This window comes from Apodemus sylvaticus, chromosome 5 (assembly GCF_947179515.1).
Source record: "Apodemus sylvaticus chromosome 5, mApoSyl1.1, whole genome shotgun sequence".
In the NCBI taxonomy this organism is placed as follows: Eukaryota; Metazoa; Chordata; class Mammalia; order Rodentia; family Muridae; genus Apodemus; species Apodemus sylvaticus.
The window spans coordinates 49,316,689-49,337,883 of NC_067476.1; the positions used below are offsets into that span (position 1 = coordinate 49,316,689).

General features: G+C 42.2%; 1 protein-coding gene across 1 annotated transcript in view; it reads left to right on the forward strand.

Annotated features, from left to right (window-relative positions):
* Nucleotides 1–19,731, forward strand: part of Cers6 (ceramide synthase 6) — a 248,154-nt gene extending 228,423 nt beyond the window's left edge. The window contains exons 9-10 of the mRNA XM_052182623.1: nucleotides 10,709–10,865; nucleotides 14,183–19,731. Coding sequence (XP_052038583.1) covers nucleotides 10,709–10,865; nucleotides 14,183–14,335 — 310 coding nt within the window. The 3' untranslated portion in view covers nucleotides 14,336–19,731. The remainder of the gene's footprint in view (nucleotides 1–10,708; nucleotides 10,866–14,182) is intronic.
* The last annotated feature ends 1,464 nt before the right edge of the window (nucleotides 19,732–21,195 follow it).

Below are 21,195 nucleotides of genomic sequence, written 5' to 3' on the forward strand. Positions count from 1 at the left end.
ACATTAATATTGAGGTAGAATGTCTTAAAGCAAAGGCTTGCACTGGCCAGGAGAACAAAAAGTATCCAAAAGTATTTGTGAACAGCTCAACATGGGTCCACAGGCCTGTATTCAACATGGAAACGCCACTTGGCATCTCTTGATGGAAGTTTGAACTCGTAGCACAAAGCAAAGCTTGTAGGATGGCTTGGAAATGGGTCTGTCGGTGGCCTGAATTGTGACAGGGTGTGTCCTGCGGTGTCAAGTTACATATTCCATATCACAGTCTTGCACACAGATTTAAAATTAGATGCAGTGACATAGACATCTATTGTTGATGGCATCTAGTTTTGTTAAGTTGAACAGCAATATGAGAAGAGGACTATGGACTCGGAGTTCTCGGGCCAGTTCATGCCTGGCAAGCCTTCTGCATTCCTTGCTGCCTTGCTAATGTGGAAGCTGGAGTCACTCTGACAAGGAGCCTGGTAGGACTAGCATTTGCACCACAGCTAAGCTGGGTCCTTGCTAGGAATCCCTGTGACTGTGGTCCGCTTCAGCATCCTTCTGCAGAAAGCCATCCTTTGTCAGAGTGTCATGAAGCCCGGGGTAGGAAAAGCTTTGCTCTTGTAAATAGCCATTTGCTCAAGCCCTTGAGTGCTTCAGGAGTGCCTCCTAAATGCAACTTCGTCCTTTCCTTCTTTGCATTCCTTCTTGTGTTTATTCATACAGAACAAAGCCTTTGTTCTCTTCTTGGCTTCCTTAGGCTGAGTTCACAGTTTCATGAGCCACCTAAGAATAATGCATCTGTCCATTGGGGAATTTTCACTTGAGAGAGACTAGCAGACCACGGGAAGTTTTAGGTGGACCTGGGAGGAGATGGCTCAAAGCTTTTTATGCCTTTGCTTAAGGAGCTTTCAGTAATCACATTATCTTAGGCCTTCGCTTTGCAGACATGAAAAAGTGACGTTTATAAAAGAATAGTAAGGCACCCAAGTGGCAAGCACACGATCTGAGGCTAGAACACAGTGTTTTGACTTCTACTTGAAACGTAATGTGCAAACTGTCAGCTCCTTTCTGAGGAAGCCCACATCTGCCCACACTGGAAACACGCCTGGTACGCTCTACAGCAATTATTCCAATAGTTAGCACTATTTCAGTTATTTTTTTTCCAGAATACTGTCTTTGCTTGTCAATTGCCTTGTTATTATTCCATGTAGTTTTTCTTGCATAGAAAAACATTTTGAAAAAGAGCATTTTTTTGTCATATCAAAATCTCTATAATTCTAGAGTTTGGAGCTTGGTTCTGTTTTCCTTTCTGTTTTTGAGCATCTCACAATTTAGTTTGGTAAATCCTGACTTACTCTGAAGGGTTAAGTCTTTGTATTAAAAAAATGTTTACTGTATTTCTCTTGCCAAGGAAAAAGCAATAAAGAATGTAAGGTACAGAACAGCCCTTAAGATGGTACAGTAGATCCTGGTGGCAGCCCTTTCAAGGTTTTAAGAGACATTTCTCCAAGATAAAATATAAAATTATGTCCTTGAAATATTAAATAAAAACAGAGAAATATCGGGGTGGGGTGGGGGGAGAACACTGCCTACAAATACATATACATCCCAGATTAAAGCTCTGTGACCTGCAGATGTGTGCCCATACTACCTCTCTTGGGTGGTGTTCTGGGAAGCCAGGCAATGTCACAATGGGCACACTAGAGTAAGGGATCATAAGAGAGGTCAGAGTTTTTATGTGGGTGCTGCTGAGGGAACAGTGGAAAGACTGAAATATAGAGCCAAGAAACCAGAAGTTTCAGTGGTCAGCGTTTGAGAGCCAAGGAGACATGCTAGGGGACAAGAAGGAGCAAAGAACGGCGCGCCATCTTGTCTGTCAGCATGCCGGTTGAGTGAGCTTGGATCTCTTGCAGGCTGGATATCATGTACGTACTAGAGGACATGTATGCTGCGTTAATTATGTGAGTGACATTTGTGCAGTGTTTGGAATTTTTAGTGATTTCTCATCAGCCTACTAATGATTGAGTAGCCCTTGTTCAAACTGTTAGTGACTAGATGTTTCAGATCTCTACATTTGCATAAGTTTTATGACTGAACTTCTGTAATCTAAAAGTTTAGGATGCTCTAAAACCAGAAACTTTCTGTATATATTGTTAGTGTACGAAAAAAAATGATTTCTAAAATTGGATTCCAGAAATTCTAAACAGGGGTGTTCGCCGTGCAGTTAGCACACTGCATTAGGAAAGCACTTCCCGGCTGGGCAGTGGTGGCGCACGCCTTTAATCCCAGCACTTGGGAGGTAGAGACAGGCCGATTTCTGAATTTGAGGCCAGGCTGGTCTATAGAGTGAATTCCAGGACAGCCAGGGCTACACAGAGAAACCCTGTCTCGAAAGGAAGGAAGGAAGGAAGGAAGGAAGGGGAGGGACGGGGAGGGGAGGGGAGGGAAAAAGGAAAGGAAGAAAGGAAAGGAAGGAAAGAAAGGAAGGAAAGAAAGGAAAGAAAGAAAGGAAAGAAAGAAATATTTCCCTCCTTGAGAGGGCCAGGACATCTCACACCCAGCTCTGTGAGACCCCGTGCCTCACTGAGGCCCACATGACACCTGCAGCACTCACACAGTAACTTTAAGACCCACTTGAACTACATCACAAGGCCCTGTCTAAGAAGAGTGAAGGAATGCGCCTGCAGCCTCTGCTCTGGACTTCCAACACTGTGCAGGAGTTGGTCGTATGCGCTCGTTTCCTGAAGTTGAGGCTATCGGAGACATACACAGGCCTCGACCCTTCCAGAGAGAAAATCAAAGTAAGCAGCAGAGAGCTCACACGCCTGTTTTATGAGGTGAATTTAGAAAGAAGTCTTTGATTTTTACATCGTTAATATTTCATATCTGTGTCGAGGTGGTAGTGAAAGGCATTTTCTTGATTGTCAGTAGGAGGGATGATTATTTGGGGATTTAAAGGTTAAAGGAATGGGCCAAGGTGGGGGACTCAGTTAAATTAAGCCCACTTTGGTCACTTAGGAAGGAACCCACTGGAGTATGACTATTAGAAACCAGACGATGAGACGGAAGGCTGTCTCTCTGGAAACCAGCGCAAGCAATAACAGGCAGGGGAGAGGTTCTGCCCATGTGCCAAGCAATAGACCCATGGGCACTGCCTCTGCTGTAGGATGGCAGTGGCCTGGCTCTGAGCGTAGGCAATGGGTAAGGGGCAATGGCGCAGCTAGGAGAGCTGGGGGGTGGGGGTGGGGTGAACTGAGCTGGAGGCCTAGTGCAGTGCCCAAGGCCACCCAGATCACAGCTCCCTCCGCCTCCCAACCCCAACCTCTGCCATGTTATTTACATTCTCTGTGCTTCAGGGTCCTGTCTGAAAAAGAGAGATAAGAGGACTCACTGTGGGGGCGGGGGTGTGTGTGTGAGGATTTACCCTAAAACCTTTTGTAAGAATTAAATAAATGACTAGAGGGGCCATGCCGGAGCCTGGTTTCAGACATAGCGTTCCAGTTAGCAACTCTTAGACCTAGCAAGACTGAATAATGTATGTAACATACTTGACACTTTCAGCAATAGTAATTGCCCCGTGAAGGACTACTAATAAGGGACACGCAAAAGTCACCTTTACCAACAGGGAAGCAACAACAGACCACACAGGGCTGAAAGCAGGCCTGCCTCAATCATTCTGAAATACCCAGCATGGCTAAGAGGACTCGGCATGGAGATGAGGAACACAGGGAGGACAGTGGGTTGAGAAAAACCTCGGCTCAGTCCAGGAAGTCACCAGTTACAGACTTGCTGAGACGTGATAAAGGACTGGTTCTTCCCTCCAGCCAGGGTAACTAAAGGTTCTTTGACTGAATGTCTCATCTGTAGCGGTGTCGGCATAGAGTCAGTACATCTATTTCTAAAGGCCAGGGTTCAAGTTCAGATTCCTGCCAGGGATAAAGAAATCACATCCACAGAGAGATAGGCAAGGGGAACAGTTATTCAGATGTGATCAGGAATCAGACCCCCGGGCTAACCCCGCAGGACAGCACTTGCTAAGTATACCAGCAACGGAAAAGTCCAAGTGTGTGTGGCTGTCCTGTTGAAAGGGAGAAACCACGCACGAACCCTTCAGTGCTGCTGAAGTGTTTATTGAATGGCCAATCCAATTGAGATATAGTTTAGACCTGGAGTTGTTATTCCTCTTTCAGAGAGTCTTTTCTGGCGTGTGCCACTCTTTGGGACCAAGCCCCGACTCTGCCTCTGGAGAAGAAATCTTGGCATCCTTTGGATGTTCATTTCAGGGCTAATTATTTTATGGTTCTCTGGGGATATTATTCTAGATACACAAAAGCCATATAGAGCTCCTTAGAGGAACCAGTGAGTATACACAGAGGGACCCATGGCTCCAGCTACATATGTAGCAGAGGATGGCCTTTTTAGACATCAGTGAGAGGAGAGGCCATTGGTCCTGTGAAGGCTGGATGCCCCAGTGTAGTGGAATGCCAGGACAGGAAAGTGGGAGGGGAGGGGTTGGTGATCAGGGGGAGGGGGATGGGATAGGGGTTTTGCGGAGGGGTAACAAGGAAAGGGATAACATTTGAAATGTAAATAAAGCAAATATCTAATAAAAATAATGAAGAAAAAAAGAGCTCCTTGGTGGGAATAGAGGCGCGATGTTGCAGAGGATGTTGTCCACAGCTAGGAACCATAGTTTCTCCCTTTGGGTGAAATACCACCCGGCCCTGGGGCATAACTCAGCAATAGAATCCCTGCTTGGCATGTAGGAAGCCCTGGTCCAGGCAGCACTAAAAAAACAAATCTACCCGTAACCCATGTGTACAGTAAGACCTCCTGGGCTGTCTTCTATCTCTTCCATCACAGGCATACTTAAAAACATGATGGGTGGTATTGAATATGTGAATGTCTGTATGTGTAATAAAGATAAAAAATATAAATTCATACTTTGAAGTCACAACATGAATGAAATATATACCATATATACATTCATATTTCATTACATTATAAATATTTCATTCGTCCGTCGGAGGCGGTTCTTGGAGATGAGATGTCGGCGGCACTTTCTCTTGAACCCTCCAGAATCCTGAATTGAAGAGAGAAAGCAGAGTGCTTTAAGTTGTGTTGGTATTCTTCATGCAAATGAGAACAGCCTTGTTTTATTAAAATAAGATTGCTCTGTGGAGTCTTTGCTCAACAACAAAAAGTGTTATAAACTCTTCTACAGGAATATATACATTCTGCCAGCACGGTTCAATCAAAATCAGATTTAAAAGTGCCAGTAAAAAAGGGAAGATTGGACAAAAGTCACTATAAAACAAAGTGGATTTATATTCTTATGATTCATTACGATCTATTAAAATAAAATAACACACCCCAGTCAAGTTCTGAGTGGTCAGCGGTGCATCTGCTTTTCTCCAGGGAATTGGGTGGGCTACTCACAGGCTTGTCTGTCCAGGCAGACCCATGCTGTAAGTAAGAAAGAAGCTCTCACAGGAACCGCTCATCTTCCAGGGATTGGTGGAACTTTCAGAGGAAAGGGTGCCACCTAGAGGTCAAGTGTTGTCTGTGCTGGGTTTGGCCGACTAATCCCGTGTGAGCATGCTCTGTGTGTTCCTAGTGCGCCATCTAGTGGTTACCTGAGCCTAACCTTAATGAGGAAAAAAAAAAAAATGAAGAGGGCTTTGCCTCCCCCTTGTCTGCCTGGACTCTAACCAATAGAGGTTTGCTTTTGTTGGGGAAAGAAATATTATTTGGGAAAGAAAATTATCATTTTTTGAGACTCAATACATTGAACATAGACTCTGTTGGCAAAATCCCCTAATACCACCACAGTAATTACACAGATCAGAAATTGCAAGTTGATGAGGTTTGTATGTTCATTTTGTTTGACACAGAGAAATTTCTCCTGTTGCAATTTATAGATGTAGGATTCACATTTATTGCGTAGTGCACAAACCTTCAAAATACAGCTTTCCCCCCAAATTTCTCAATTTCGCCCCCATGGATACATTCTCAATTTCATGTATTTCGATTCCATGCAATCACTACCCAGGTGAGGACATGAAAGTCTCCAGTTTGCCATCAGCCTCGCTCTTCCCTTTCCCTGGCCAGTCCTCCCTGAGAGGCGAATGTTCTGGAATCTGTCACCAGGGGATTAGTGGCATCTTCACAGGACATATTTCTAGGCCTAACCTTTCAGAAAAAGTAAGATCCTGACATCATCCTTTAATAGCTTGCCCAAAAAAAGGAAGTTTGCTCAGGACAATCTAGGTTTGCTGGTTTTCAGAATCCAGGGGTCGATGATGTTAGCTGTTCTTTGGCAATTTTCCTTACCAAGCTCCGGTGGTGCCAGGTAGGGAGGAAGGGAAGGAGGTAGATGGATGGATGGATGGATGGATGGATAATAGATAGTATTTTCATAGATAGATAGTATTTTCATAGATCAATCAATAGATAAATACATACATAGTATTTTCCTAGATAGATAGATATAATTTTCCTAGATCAATCGATACATACATACATATATACAAACATACATACATAATAGTATTTTCATACATAGATAGTATTTTCAGAGAGAGAGAGAGAGTTTTCCAAAGGGACTCTGTGAGCATCCAAATCAATTTTCAAGTTGCATTATTTTTGAGTGGCATCTCTGAGACATCAGTCACAGCAGAGCTGATGCATTTAATTTCTGAAATTAATGTGAGTGTCATGTCACCAGATAGTGCTCTGGCCCCCTGCTCAAATTAAGCCATGCGCAGCGCTGGTTCTGAAGCCCTAGTGGTGAGACAGGCTCCAGCCTGCCACAGCAGTCTGCTGCTTCGTGTTGTGCAGACCGACGCAGTTGATGTGTCTGTATAGTGTGTATGTCGAGAAGCAAGCTATAGTCAAGGTTTTGTAATTATCCCAGATATTGCTCAGGCTTGCTTATTTAGCCAGTTATTAGATAAACAAATGGAAGACACTCAGCAAACATCTGGAGAACATGTTAATTCCAGGGGTTCTGAATGCAGCTGGAGATAGAAAAGGTAAGGTGTGTAAATCCCTCCCTGACAGCCTTGGTGCTTAGCCTTGTTTACACCTAATGGTCCCTGGTCTGCAAAGTGGCATTGCAAGAGGTGAGAGACACTTAGCACAAGCGAGGCGGCAATGCCGACATTATCCCAGTAAACTCTTTCTCAGAAATAACTACTATTTTAAAATATTTTTGTCACGAGCTTGGAAAGTAGAAGAATGTAAAAAAGAAATTATAAAATTCCCCGAAGTACCAAAGGAAACCTACTTTGGTTTTCTTTAACAGCTTTAAAGCACAATCTTATTTCTCTAGCTTTCTTGTCCCTCTCCCTCCCTTTTCTCTGTCTCCCCCATGACTTTTTCCTCCATTATTAAGAAATTCTTAAAATATGTTTTAGGGGCCAGAGAAGTAACAGCTTAGTCATGGTTGTTGACCCAAAATGTACAAGAGAGGCCTAAATACAAAAAGCAGAATAGAAATAAAAATATATTTAATAATTTGATTCACTTCATAATTTCTGGAATAGAGATGAAAACTAATTTGTTAGCTATCTTATATTAGAATATTTCCATTGTTTGCTACTTTTAAAATGCTTAATAGGTTGGTACATAAAATATTTGAAATAAAAATCTTATTTCTTGCCCTATTGAACGACCAGAACCTCTAATAATAATGCTGATGCTAACTTCCACGGTGTGTTCCCATGTTTTTAAAGGAAATAGCTCTTGTTTGTTAAAATGCTCAAATGTTTACTAAAATCATAAGTCCATTTTCAAAACTCAGCAATGGCCAGGTGTGCTAGAGGCAGGCAGATCTCTGTGAGTTCAAGTCCAGCCTGGCTTGCAAAGCAAATCCAGAACAATCAGGGCTTACATGGAGAAATCCTGTCTCAAAAAACCAAAAAAGGAATACTAAATAAAAAGTAAATGAATAAACAAACAAACACCCTCAACAGTGGAGAATTGGACATTATTAAATATCTTTGGTGACACTGAAATAATTAGGTTTGTGCCAATTTAGCCAATTAATATAACATAATAGATGTCCTTATATTCATCCAAATGTTATATACGTCAGCATGTATAAAATACAATACTACTTTGAGTGCGTTTCTAAATTTAATCTCATGCCACTGCCCTGAGGATGTTTGCATATATGTTTATTCTGAATGGTTCTGTGGAGATAATTAGTATGACAAGATTAAAGCTGAAACCTTAGACTCGCTGCAGTCCGTACTGGGTTGTCGAAACTGTAACTGGGGACACACTTAGGGCTATTTTGCATTCTTTTCCCCTTGACCTCTTATGCCGCTTGCGACAGTAAATTTCCTTTTGTGAATTCAGGAAGTGCTTTCTTTTATTAACCTCTTTGTAGGCACCTGTCATACTGTTTAAGTTATCGCTATCCTCTGCTACATCTGCGGCTGGAGCCATGGGTCCCTCCATGTGTACTCTTTGGTTGGTGGCTTAGTCCCTGGGAGCTCCAGGGTTACTGTCTGGCTCATATCATTGTTCCTCCTATGGGGTTGTGAACCCCTTCAGCTCCTTCAGTCCTTTCTCTAGCACCTCCACTGAGGACCCTTGCTCAGTCCAATGGTTGGCTGAGAGCATCCCCCTCAGTATTTGCCAGCCACTAGCAGAGCCTCTCAGGAGACAGCTCTATCAGTCTCCTGTCAGCAAGCACTTTTTGGCATTCACAATAGTGTCTGGGCTTGTTAACTGTATATGGGATGGATTCCTCATTGGGGCAGTTCTCTGAACAGCCTTTCCTTCAGTCTCTGCTCCATACTGTCTCTGCATCTCCTCCCATGGGTATTTTGTCCCCCCTTCTATGAAGAACCGAAGCCCTTGGTCCTGTGAAGGCTTGATGCCTGAGTGTAGGGGAATGCCAGGGTAGGAAAGCGGGAGGGGGTGGGTTAGTGAGCAGGGGGAGGAGGTATGGGATAGGGGGGTTTTCGGAGGAGAAACGAGGAAAGAGGATAACATTTGACGTGTAAATACAGAAAATATCTAATAAAAAATTCTAATATAATAATATTTAAAAATTATTAAAATTTTATTTTAAATATAAAATATTATTTTAAATGGCTTGTAGATTAGGTTTAATGGATGACTGTTTATGATGATCAATCCTCTGAGTTCAATCAACATTTCAACAATAAAAATTAAATTAAATTTAATTTTTAAAAAAAGTTCTCTATCTTTTCCTTCTGTCCTTGTATAAATGGACTCAAGCACAGTCTAACCTCTTAGCCACTTGGCGTGTGCCAGGCGTAGCCTTGCCCGTACAATCTGATTGGTCCCAAGCAAAAACGCTGCTGCCCTTGTGGGTGATGGAAACGCAGCCCTGGGACAACTGAGAAGAGGAAGGGCTATTCACAAATTCTGTGGGCAGAAGGGTATCATGTGACTCTGTGACAGTGACTGTCCGGATGACAAGTCAATCTCCAAGGACTCCACAGGCCGAAAGGAGAACCAGACTTCACGCACCTGTTTCTCATGGCCACCTGCTGCTTCTGACAGTTGTAGAGGCACTTGCTTGGTTTGTGTACTCTCCTAACTCACGGACATATTCCAACACACTTTTAAAACTAAATACATTCACTCGTTCATTATACCCTAATAATTTTTGTTAGAAACAGATCTTTCAACTACCCATATCAAGGCATCACTTTCAAAGGCTGTCTTTCAATTGTCGGTTCTTTTCCAGGGGAGCAATTAGAAAATTAAGAGCCCTCTAATGGGACCCCATGCAGGTAAAAGCCTGGCTCCCATGCATTTTCTAATCCCTGCTGTGCGAGGCGTGTGGTCTTCACTGAACGAATGTGTTTAATGATACACTTTTTCTTTTCCTTGAAGTATAATATTGGGTGGTGGTCTTCTCACTACAGAAAGCCAAAGTCAACTTGAAAGACAATGCAGTCCTTCTTAATGAGTTGTTAGAGAATCAAATCCAGAAGATGAATGGACTTCATAGAGGAAGCCACGAATGGGGACAGTGAAGGGGACACTGGCCAGGGATTTCACTTCTAGGTTGGACTTTGGTGGAGAGCCGAAAGGCGTATGCTAGAACAGACGTTTGTGGGCCCAGACTCTTAGCAGCAATATTTATCAGAGCCAAAAGATGGATGCAGGCCAGTGCTTATGGTGGACAGATATGTAAACAGTGTGGTGTGTGCAAATACTTCAGGAAAGAACTCCTCATATTTGATGCAAAATGGATAAACCTAAAGGATATTGTGCTTTGGAGGAACCAATAACCCACTCTTTTATGATTCCACAAACAGACCATAGAAGCTCTGCGTACGGAGGCAGAAAATAGAATAGAAATTGCTTCGACAGAGAGGGGAGGGAGCTTCTGTTTAATGGGTCCACAGTCTTTACAAGAAATCTGAAGGTGGGTGGAGGTGGTTATTACACAATAACATGAATTTACATAATGCCATTGAAGTGCACACTTGAAAATGTGACAGGTTTTTAAACAGTGAATGGGTTAAAAGACACTTCCTGATATGGAACAGTCAGAGCACTGTAGCAATCGATGACTCCTCAGGACCTGTGTAACTTTCAGGCTGTCCCCCAGGAAGAAAGGAGACAGTTGGGGGAGACTATTGACCTTGTGTACCCTCAAAATCAGTAGGACACCTTTGAGAACAAAATAAGACGCTGTGTTCAGTAATGGCTTTCTTCTTCTCTTCCTCAGGGTGTTGAACACCACATTATTTGAAAGTTGGGAGATCGTGGGACCCTACCCTTCCTGGTGGGTTTTTAACCTGATGCTTTTGTTACTACAAGGGATGAACTGCTTCTGGTCTTACCTGATTGTAAAAATAGCTTGCAAAACTGTTTCAAAAGGCAAGGTAAGCTAAAACCTACTCTCTCTGGTACGTCCCAGAAATGTCAGGGTATTTTTGGCTCCTCTGAAATCACTTGTTTCTGATTTCATCAGAATTGGTGCTATTTCTTCCCAAACCACCTTGAAACACAAACTGAATTATTTTCTTCCCACTACTTCTCTTTTTAAAAAGTTTCTCTGTTGGCTTTGTTGATGATGATGCCCACTGACCTGTATTTACAATTTTGTATTTAATGATGGCATTATTGTTTATTGTGGATTTTTTTTCTCTCTGTCTCTTTAAACTTCTCTGATTATTTATACAGAACAGAAATTTAAATTTATTTTAATAACATATTTCCTTTAATTAGAAGGATTGCTAGGTGTCATGTATACATTGAAGTAGTTCTTTCTCTCAAAGGAAAGAATAAATACATCTGTGACTTTCCAACAAAACTTACTGAAGCCTCTGTTTTAAAATGGAATTGAGAGGCTGACGTAAGCACATCTCCCAGAGCCTCAGCCGCTTTGTCTCGAGCAGTAACATTTCCAGATCTTTCTCCACGCTGTTTTCTTACTCCATTTCTTTGTTCTCTTCCTCCTGCCGTCCTGGAAGGCTGGGAAGTGGAACCCTTTACATGTAAGTCTCTCGTCTTCTCTCTTTCTTCTGGGGTGACACTTGCCTGCTAGAGGGTAGTTCAGGTGCTTTGTTCCAGCCATTTTCTGCCGTCTAACCTATTGACTGCTGGGGGGGGCTTGGTGGCACTTGTAAGTTCCAGGATCTGCAAAGTTATCAGGGAGAGTTTTGTCACTGCCCTTTTGCGGGAGTATATGGATCTTGCGGAGTCAACAGGAAGAGAATTGTTTTTCTCGGTTGGTACCTAACACGTTGACTAAGAGACTGAAACAGATCAAGGTGAAGTGAGAGAAACTAAACTAGTTGGTCCATGCAGTGCAGAAAGGAGACCTGGGCTACAGATGTCCTGATCTGCAGAAAACAGAGAGTGGCACGTGACCCTCTGACCTCAGTGACGTCCACAAAATCGGCCCCTTCCACAGGAGACATCTGAGCAACTTGGCTTGATCTGTAAAGCTGACTCTCAGCATCACCACTTATATAAATCCGGAGTATTTTGACAAATTAATTTCATAGGAGATAAAGTTCATTTTCCCTATGACTTCTTATTCTTCTAAATAAACCCGTATTTCTTTCTTTTTTTTAATCTTTTAAGACAGGGTCTCTCTGTATAGCTGTGGCTATCCTGGAACTGAATCTATAGACCAGGCCAGCCTCAAATTCACCTGTGTGCCTCCTGCATGCTCAGGTGAAAGGCACGACGTACCACCATGCCCAGCCTGAACTCATGTTTCTTTTGAAATGTTTCTTCTCCTCATTCGGACATAAATTAAATCAGCATGCATATAGTCCTGGAGTATGACAATAACTAAAGATGGGGGGTGCAGTAGATTAGATTATTTTTTTATTTATGACGTTCTAATTTCCACCAGACCTGTCCTCTTACCTCTAACTGTGATTCTGTCATCTTTATGAAGGGATGATCACTAATTGCATCCCCCATCCTTGGCTTCAGGGTTTCTCCTCTGCCACTGATGCTCAAACCCAACCCAGCAAGGTTACTCCTGTCTGTGGACTTTGCCTGTGGGTTTTTTTGTGACATTCTAAATTCCCTTTTCTTTGACAGTATCGTAATGGTGGGTTTTTCCAAGTGTAATTTAGAATAAACTTACTAGGCATGCAAATTAATACTCTCTGCATCTGGAGTCCTATACTAGCACCTTAATTTGAAACTAATAGACTTATAAATATAATGGACCTTTACATAATAATTCTTTATGGCTCATACCTTTTAAGTTGAAATACTCTTATTCTCCAGTCATATGTTGCTTCAGTATCTACGTGTGTTGTTATTCTGTTTTGGTTTTGAGTGACATTGTCAATATGAGTTCATTCTCGCCCCCGAGGGCTTTGGGGTAACTCAGCTGTGTGATATTAGCTCACCGCTGGTTAGATTGGAACAATAGTTTTCAGATTTTTCTGTCCCCCATCTCTACACACCTACAAATGATTATGTCCTTGCTCCCTAATGGCTTCACATAGTAGACTCCAAGACTCTTGAGTTGATGTGTTAGTTGCGCAGAGAGGATCTGATTTGAGAAGCCCTCAGTAATTCAGAAACACCATTGAGAAACTGAGACAGTCTCTCAGCCCTGCCCCTAGAGAATCACTGAAGACAAGACTTTATAAAGCCTGATCAACAGGATCCTCTGGCCATCCAACTTAATTAGTCAGATGAAGCTGATCGTGTTGGTGCATACCTATAATCCCAGGACTCAGGAGGCTAAGGCAGGTTTTTTGCAAGTCTGGGCTACATAGTGAGACCTGGTATCAAAATAAAAATTGACTAATTAAGTAAGTTACTTGAAGATCTTAAGGCCCTCCAGGTTAAAATGCTGGCTATAATTGAGCGTTACATAGAAAAGGATTCAAATTATTTCAGTTTTAAAATCAATAAAGTACTTACCACTCTATAGGATTTTTTTCACACTTTATGTTAGCATGCAGATGTATAGCCTAGTGTCTTATTTCCCTGTTTGCATTACTTAATGAAACTGAGTGGAAGATTGAAGAAATTCACACTTAATAATTTTTGACAATCTGACCAGTAAATTTCTTCCTGGCAAATATTGAAAGCTATCTATCTCATCTAGAGATTCATCAGAATGTCCCCTGGTGCCATTTGTTATTATATCATCTAAAACAAAATTTCAATGTAATTTTAGCAAAAAAAAAAAAAAGAAAGAAAGAAAGAAAGAAAAGAAAAGTGAATTAAATATAGAATGATCAATTACAATCCCAGGGAGCAAAGATTTGCTTTAATGGCTTGAGCTAATGTGTGAATATCTCTACTAGTATGGTAATTGAGTTCACCTTAAATAATTAGCCATTAGAATGTGGTCATTAGTGAATCAATTGACATGTTTGTGTGTGTGCAGTTCCTAAAGGGCCATCCTCATGGTACAGATACCACCATCACTGTGGGTAAGGGTGGGATTCATGGTCTAGACATTGTCCCTGATGGAGGATATCCTTCAGGCTCTGTGATGCCTGAACTCAGTTACGTTCTTCAGAACCTACTTTGTCATACAAAGTATTCCTCCAGTGAAGAAGGGACCCTGCTACCATAACAGTGTTCTTATCCGATGTGTTTTCTGTAACATGTGAATAAGTTCATCTTCATGTGAGGTTTTATGTGCTGCTGGGCATGCCCAACCCTGCTGGTCCTAGGAAGCTGGTGACACTCCCATTCTTGAATTCTGCAGGTGTCCAAGGATGACCGGAGCGACATTGAATCTAGCTCAGAGGATGAGAACTCAGAGCCTCCAGGGAAGAAACCACACTCTTCGACAACCACCAACGGAACCAGTGGTACCAATGGGTACCTCCTCACTGGTCCTTGTTCCCTGGATGATTAATTACCCAAAACTATAAGTTCTGAACAAAGGGAACTGTTTGTTCCTGGAAGTATTTAATAAGTTGCAAATGCAGTTCCTTTTATGATATTTCATCACCAGAGACAAAAAAAAATTAGGATTCTTGGAGCATTCTGAATAGTGTACTGCCACGTGTCCTGTCTGTGAATGAAGAAATCCATTCTTTCTATGTAGGCATGCTGTATGTAACTGACACAGGGAACAGTATTTGCATTTGTCTTAGGATATTATTTATTTTTTTATTTGTTTGTAAATCTGTGGACGACAAGGATTCCCTCACTCCCTTTATTCTCTGGGCTCATGATTGACAGTAAAGCTGTCCCATCTGCGTGTACCCCTTTACCACACTGTAGTCCAGTGTGCCATGAGCATCAGCCTACTTTATCCCCAGTCCCATGCAAGATCCTCACACAGTTCCCAGTAGGTTGGCTTTCTTTCTGTTCTACACCAATTTTATAATTGCCTGTATAGTTGGTGACCATTGTCCCACGTGAGTCTAAACAGGATGAACCAGGTGTTTTCATTGCCAATCTTTGTGATCACTTAGCAGTTCAAATGAAAGAGGATGGCTGGGGTTGGGGGGTAACTTTTGAATTTTATAGGACACTGCCTTGGGATAGAGTTTGTCTCTTGTGCACAAACATGAGATTTCTTTTCTGGGTAGGTGGTCCAGAGTTGACCATGTTGGTAACAAAGTTATTTTGCCCTCCAGTAAAGTCAGTGTTCTGAGTATGAAACAATGCCATTTGTTTAATTTCCCAGATACAAAGGGACCCACATACTGAGTTCTGGAAATCTCATAAGGATAGCCACTGACTTCAACCAGGTCTTGCCATGACTTCTGCTGTATTAACCCACTCTTCTGTCCTGACATATAAAAAAAGAGGAAGCCAAGAATATTCTGAGGCAGGAAAAGAAAAAGTCTTGTGGGAGTTGGCAAAGACTTCCTTCCCTGCAAAGCACTTTATTGCAACCAGCTTTCAAGAGAAAGCCCTATCTAGTATTAGACTTTGTATTTTGCTGAGCAAAATAAATTGAATGGGAGAAAGACTTTTAACCCTTTGCCTTCCTCCTCAAATGCATCCCATAATGACTTTCTTGTTGCTAGAAGCATCCACCCCACAGGACAAGTCTGTTCTTAGTGCTCTGACTCGTGGGGGCTCCTATGAATTTCTCCTCAAGTGGAGCTATTTCCAGAAAAACAGTAAAAATTCTACTGGAGAATAGCAGTGACAGCTGTGGGGAAAATTACCAAAGAGTAAGTCATGAGCCCTCACCCACCTCACCTCCCACCCCCACCCCTCACCCCACCCCCCACAGCCAGTGTCACTTTTGTGTGGCTACAGAAACCACACAGATGAGCCAAGGATTTGATCCCATCTCATCTTCAGTAAAAAGGGAACTGAATGGGATTACAAGTACTCATGAGACAAACATCGCCTAAAACAGGACTCCAAACCATTCAGCACTGAGTAGCCAGTAGCTTGACAGTCCTGCTCAGAGCCACCCACACTCCATTTTGTTCTTTTAAACTAAATCTGCATACCCATACTTTGAAGCCTATGAGTTAACAGTTAAGTGGACTCCCAAAGAACTCTCGCTGCAATATTAAATCTTTCACCACCAAATTACAAAACAGTATTTTCTGGTATGGTCCAGACAATAATTTTAAAAGCTTGGACACATGTCTAGTGGTTACCACAGAAGACAGTACAACTAACTGTGTGTGTTGAGCCTTGTTGATCTATTAATCAAAACAGTTATATATCTAGGAGTGAAACTTGAAAGTGAGTTTGTAAGACCAGTGATAAGACACCAGAGGTACTGTAAGTAAATAATCAGAGCATTTGCTCAAATGCAAATGGATGAAAATCAGTAGCAGTGTTGAGATGGTGAAATTTTGTCATCAGCTAAGCTGAGGAGCCTACCCATCACCAGTTAATGTCTGGGCACATCCTCCCAGGGTGAGATGGGTGTGACAACCACTGTGTACTTATATATGAACCATGTGACACTTTTTAGCACAGAAGAATTTTAAGATCAATCTGTGAATTCAGAACACGTATATAGAATGAAGTAAGTTGATCCTGTCCATACCAAAGGGGGATCTAAACCAACTTTTCCATGGAAATACTGTGGAAGACGAGGGACACGCTTTCTGACTAATGCCATTAGCTTGGCTTGGTCTCTAATGTGTCTGCTGATTTTTGTTTCATTTTACCTTGGTGAGAAAATAATTGTGTTTGGCTAATTGGGATGGGGTTTGTAGGCTTTTTCTGGAATAGAATATTAATATCTCTGTCTAATGTTCTCCCATAAATGGACGGATAAGACTGAGAACAGGCACTGTCTGAGGAATATTATCCACATATGCCAGGCCATAGCTCTCAGAAGTCTAATTTGTAAATCCAGCTTTAGGTTAGTTCTGAGTGGTGTTCTTGGAATTAGCGTAGCTTGTGGTGATGTCTCCCTCTTCCTGGTTGCATCCAAATTCCCCAGGGTACCAAAGTGTGTGTAGAAAGGACTCTAGAAAAAGTAACTTTCATAGCTTACCTAGATTTAGTGAGGGGGGAAAGTAGGAAATCAAGTAGAATTTGGCCTTGAGTCAATAATTGATATAGCCATGTCTGATTTATGTGTGCATATGTATGTTTTTCCAAAAAGTGATAAAACTAAGTTATTACTGATTCATCATGGTCATTCATATCCCTGTCCTTCAAAAGAAAATACATTCAACCATGAACTCTACCAACTTTCTTTCTCCTTAGTTTTGTTTCATACCAGCTGAGAGTAGCAAAACCCTTTTGGCCTCTCAGTCACAGAGCTCTCTGAGATAGAACCCCAGCCCTAAGCATCTGCTGCCGTACAGAAGACACACCCAGTTCACCATCACAGTTCAGTCCTGTGGCTGTCGAGAGCAGAAGAGCAACTGCAGGATCAGTATTGTGGGCCATTCAAGTGTTTATTGTAAAATGCAAATAATTGCCACTAACCCCATGGTTCTGATGTCTGCTGGACTGCCAGACAGGGCATATCCCAAACTGTCATTAGATTGTGCCATTGACATCAAACACTGATGAACAAGGCAGCAAAGGCAGGGACCAAGCAAGACCAGTCATCTTTAGCCCATATGATAGGTGAGTCTCAAACTGGTAAAGTCTTATCTGAGTCATACACTTGACAAAAGCACTGTGGTGCTACCATGGTCCCAAAAGGTGATGACATAGCCTAGGTACAGAGGCAGTACTGTCTGCTTGTGTGTCAGTACACTCATTGATGGTCGCAGAGTGACACAAATGTATCCCTATTGTGACGTGACATATGCCTGAGCTTTTTGAGCAAGCTTAATGCCTCTCTTTCATTTTAGATAGAAAGGTCTGAATCTTCCACCTTGCATTTAAATCTCATTGTTCTTTGGGCTAAGGAAAAATGAGACTTCGTTGTTACAAAGGACATTGGGCATTCTCCTGTGTCTTTGCTGACCAACTCTTCCGAGAGAATGAATGGGTGCCTTCGGTTATCTCCAACCCAGCTTATATTACTAATCATTTTGGGGTAAATTAATGCCAAAGTTGCTTGGATATTTGAGTATTTTCCTTAATTTGAAAAAGAAAAATAGTGTGCAGAATTACCCCAAAGGTATGGATGAGGACCATTTATCAGTACGGGAGATGATGTCATTATACCCAGAGAGGCCTCAACACCTTTGGAAGTAAAAAGTTAAGTGTTGGCACTTTATGTAGTGTTTGTGGTATTAAGGCTCCTACCTGCCTGTCACTTTTCTTGTCTTTGGCTTATTTCTGCTTAGTCAATAAGTCACTTAGCCCTGAAGTGTTTCTAACACCCAAATGAGAAAAATATCAAAGAAGACTAGTGTCAGCCTGACCAGAAAGTGATCACACAGCTCTTGTGTAGCAAGATGATCACACAGCTCTTGTGTAGCAAGAAAGAAATGCAGAGGGCTCTAACTGCTGCAGTTGCCTTCAAGTAAGCTCTCCCTATCAGGAACGATCATAAAGCTCTCAAAGTGAAACAAGACTTTTTCCTTAAATATGTTCTTCCGAAGGATCAGCAACTCCTCCGGAGGTAAAATTGTGCTGTTCTCCAAATGCTGTGGGCTAATTAGCAATACTCTACCAATCACATTTTAGTTCCATGAACTAACGGGCTAAAAGGAGGGCCCTGTAGTTCGCCTATGGGGCTCCAAACAGATGTGAGGGAGCCCTAGCCAAAGCTCTTGAAACTCCTGTAACCAATACTCAAAGGCAGCCACTTTAATGAAGAAAATCATATTGAAGGGCATTGTCACCATAGGTAATGAAGGCTTTTGTGACTTGATGTAACCCAAAGCCTTTGACAGGACTGCATTGGCAGACGGGTGCATTGAGACCCCACCAATGCTGAGAAATTGAAAAAGCTTGGACCGTGGGGTGACTTATGGCATCTGCATAGACTCGGGTACTCTGGCGATTGCTGGGAAGTGATGAGAGGGCCCTGTCAGCCTGGAGCTGGTCTCCTTCGTCTTATTCACTCAGAGCCCTTACAGGCTAAAGAAAGCCAAATGCTAACATTTTTCTGCTTTCCGGTTACTAATGACTGTTAGATCAGCTCTCTCCATCCCTTCTTCTGTCTGGTCCCATTTTCAGGAGGTGGGAGAGGCTCTGCCCGTGCACACCTGTTTCCGTAACGCAGGTCCGCAAATACTTGGCTTCCTGGACTGTGTGTCCTCTGGGGACCATGGTGCAGCATCAGGCACCATAGTTTCTGTGCTCAGTGAAGAAATTTGATTTCATTCATATTTTTATTCTCTTTACCTACCGTAAATGTCAGAAACTGTAAAACTGTCCTTAATGTGAAAGCTTTTGGTTTTTGTTTTTGTTTTTATTTGTTTTGGTTTTTTTTAGTGTTAGCTACAAAGCTACAAAGCTCTGGAATGGTTACGTTATGATTCTGGAATGTTCCCTCGAAGCTTAATTAACATAAATGTGGACCACACTCCAGCTTAATTCCCCTGTGCACACCGTTCTCATCACTCCTGTGCCCAAGTCCTAGTCATTTACCTTCATGGCCTTTAGCTGTCATAGAAAGGGATGGCGGTTAATTTGGGGATTTGTTTCTCTTTTCCAGCTTTCCCCGGGGACTAGGATAAGTGACAGAACCTCATTTGTTTTCTAAAGATAGTTCAGTGCGTGAGCATCTGTCAGAAGTGGAATGGTGTGCCATTAGCCAGTAAGAATCACTCCATGTTCTGTCACTGTGTTTTGCTGATTTTTATATGGGAATATAATTACTTGTTCTTGATCTTTGGAAGTAATTGTTATTATGAGGATCATTTTACTTTGGAAACACTTTCATAATAAAGATAAACATTAAGAGTACAGCATGAGTGTCCTTTACTGTAAGCACTGACCATCTGAGTTGGGAACACACCCAGCATCTCTGGGTGGGACTGTGTCAGAGCTCAGCCATCCAGTCATTCTTACGATTCTCCAAGTCATTGTGACCACTGAGAAATACTGTTACATCATCTTGTGATATGCTAGAGTGTCTCCTTAAAATTTAGGGTGCAAAACCTTCTGTGTTAAATCTCACATAACACTCCCATTCTGGAAACATGATTTCTAAAGAAAGCAACCTAAATAGATCAGATGATGTTGATTTTTCCCAAATTGTGAAGGAGCCATCAATAGCTAATCTCTAAGGCATAATGGGGAAACTGCGCCTTAGAACAACTTGTCTGGCATCACTGTCTTGAGGTCTGGGTGCTACATCACTGGGCCTTTTTCCTTTTTTGCATTTGCTGAGAGATTTTGCCTTACTCACGCATGCTACCCTTCCCATGTGTGCTTACATCATGTAGTATCACCGAAGGCATCTAAGAGCACCAGAGTGCACCTAGACACCACTACAATTTTTTAAAACCCACTTTAAAAAAAATCTTAGCAGTATTGAGGTCATTTTGAACAGTAATCTGATTAACTCAGTAACTCTACTGAAGTCAGCAGAATTTCTCTGAAACACAGAAACATAAATGACAAAATACATTCATATGAACTTTTCCAGTTCTAAAGAGGCCAATCTGATACTTAAGAGCATGTCTCCTAGTGGCCAAAATGCAACTTGGTTTCCCAACCCCTTCTTGCTAAGACAACCACATCCAACCCAGGCATATGTTTCTGCCTCTGATTCTCTTTTTACCAGTCTTGTCCTTGCTTCAACCAGGAGTGTGGCAGCAGTGGCAACAACACTCCACGAGGTCATGAAGACAAAGCAGAGGCCTGAACCAGACACCAGAACCTCCTAGAATACAGATGGCTCCTCAGAAGCAGTCATTGGGTTGTTGGAGTCTTGGCATCTACAGTTTTCATTATCCCCAAAGACTAAAGCATGAAAAACCAGGGGAAAAAACAGGCATTAGAGTTTGGATATGAAATGTCCCCCTCAGGTTTATATGTTAAAAGCTTGGTTCTTGTGTGGTGGTGCCATCTTGGTGGGTGGGACACAAATGAAGGAGTAGCTCTCGATCTCAGAGCAAGCTTGTCAAAATCATGCCTAGTCCCAGTCCCTTCCTCTTTGCTCGCTTCTTGACATGAAGTCAAGGTGGTCCTACCACCATGATGCTCTGCCCAGGTTCATGGAACTCAACAAACACAGACAGAGCCCCCGAGACCGTGAGCCAAAATAAGTTCTTCCTCCTTTCAAGTACTTATCTCCAATATGTTTGTCTCAGTGGTGCCAGAATACTTTTCACAGATTACATCATTCCTCAAGCATTGAAAAAATTTAAATTCCATTAAGTTTATATAAGTGAAAGCCAGAAATCACTGTCAGGTGGTTAAGTT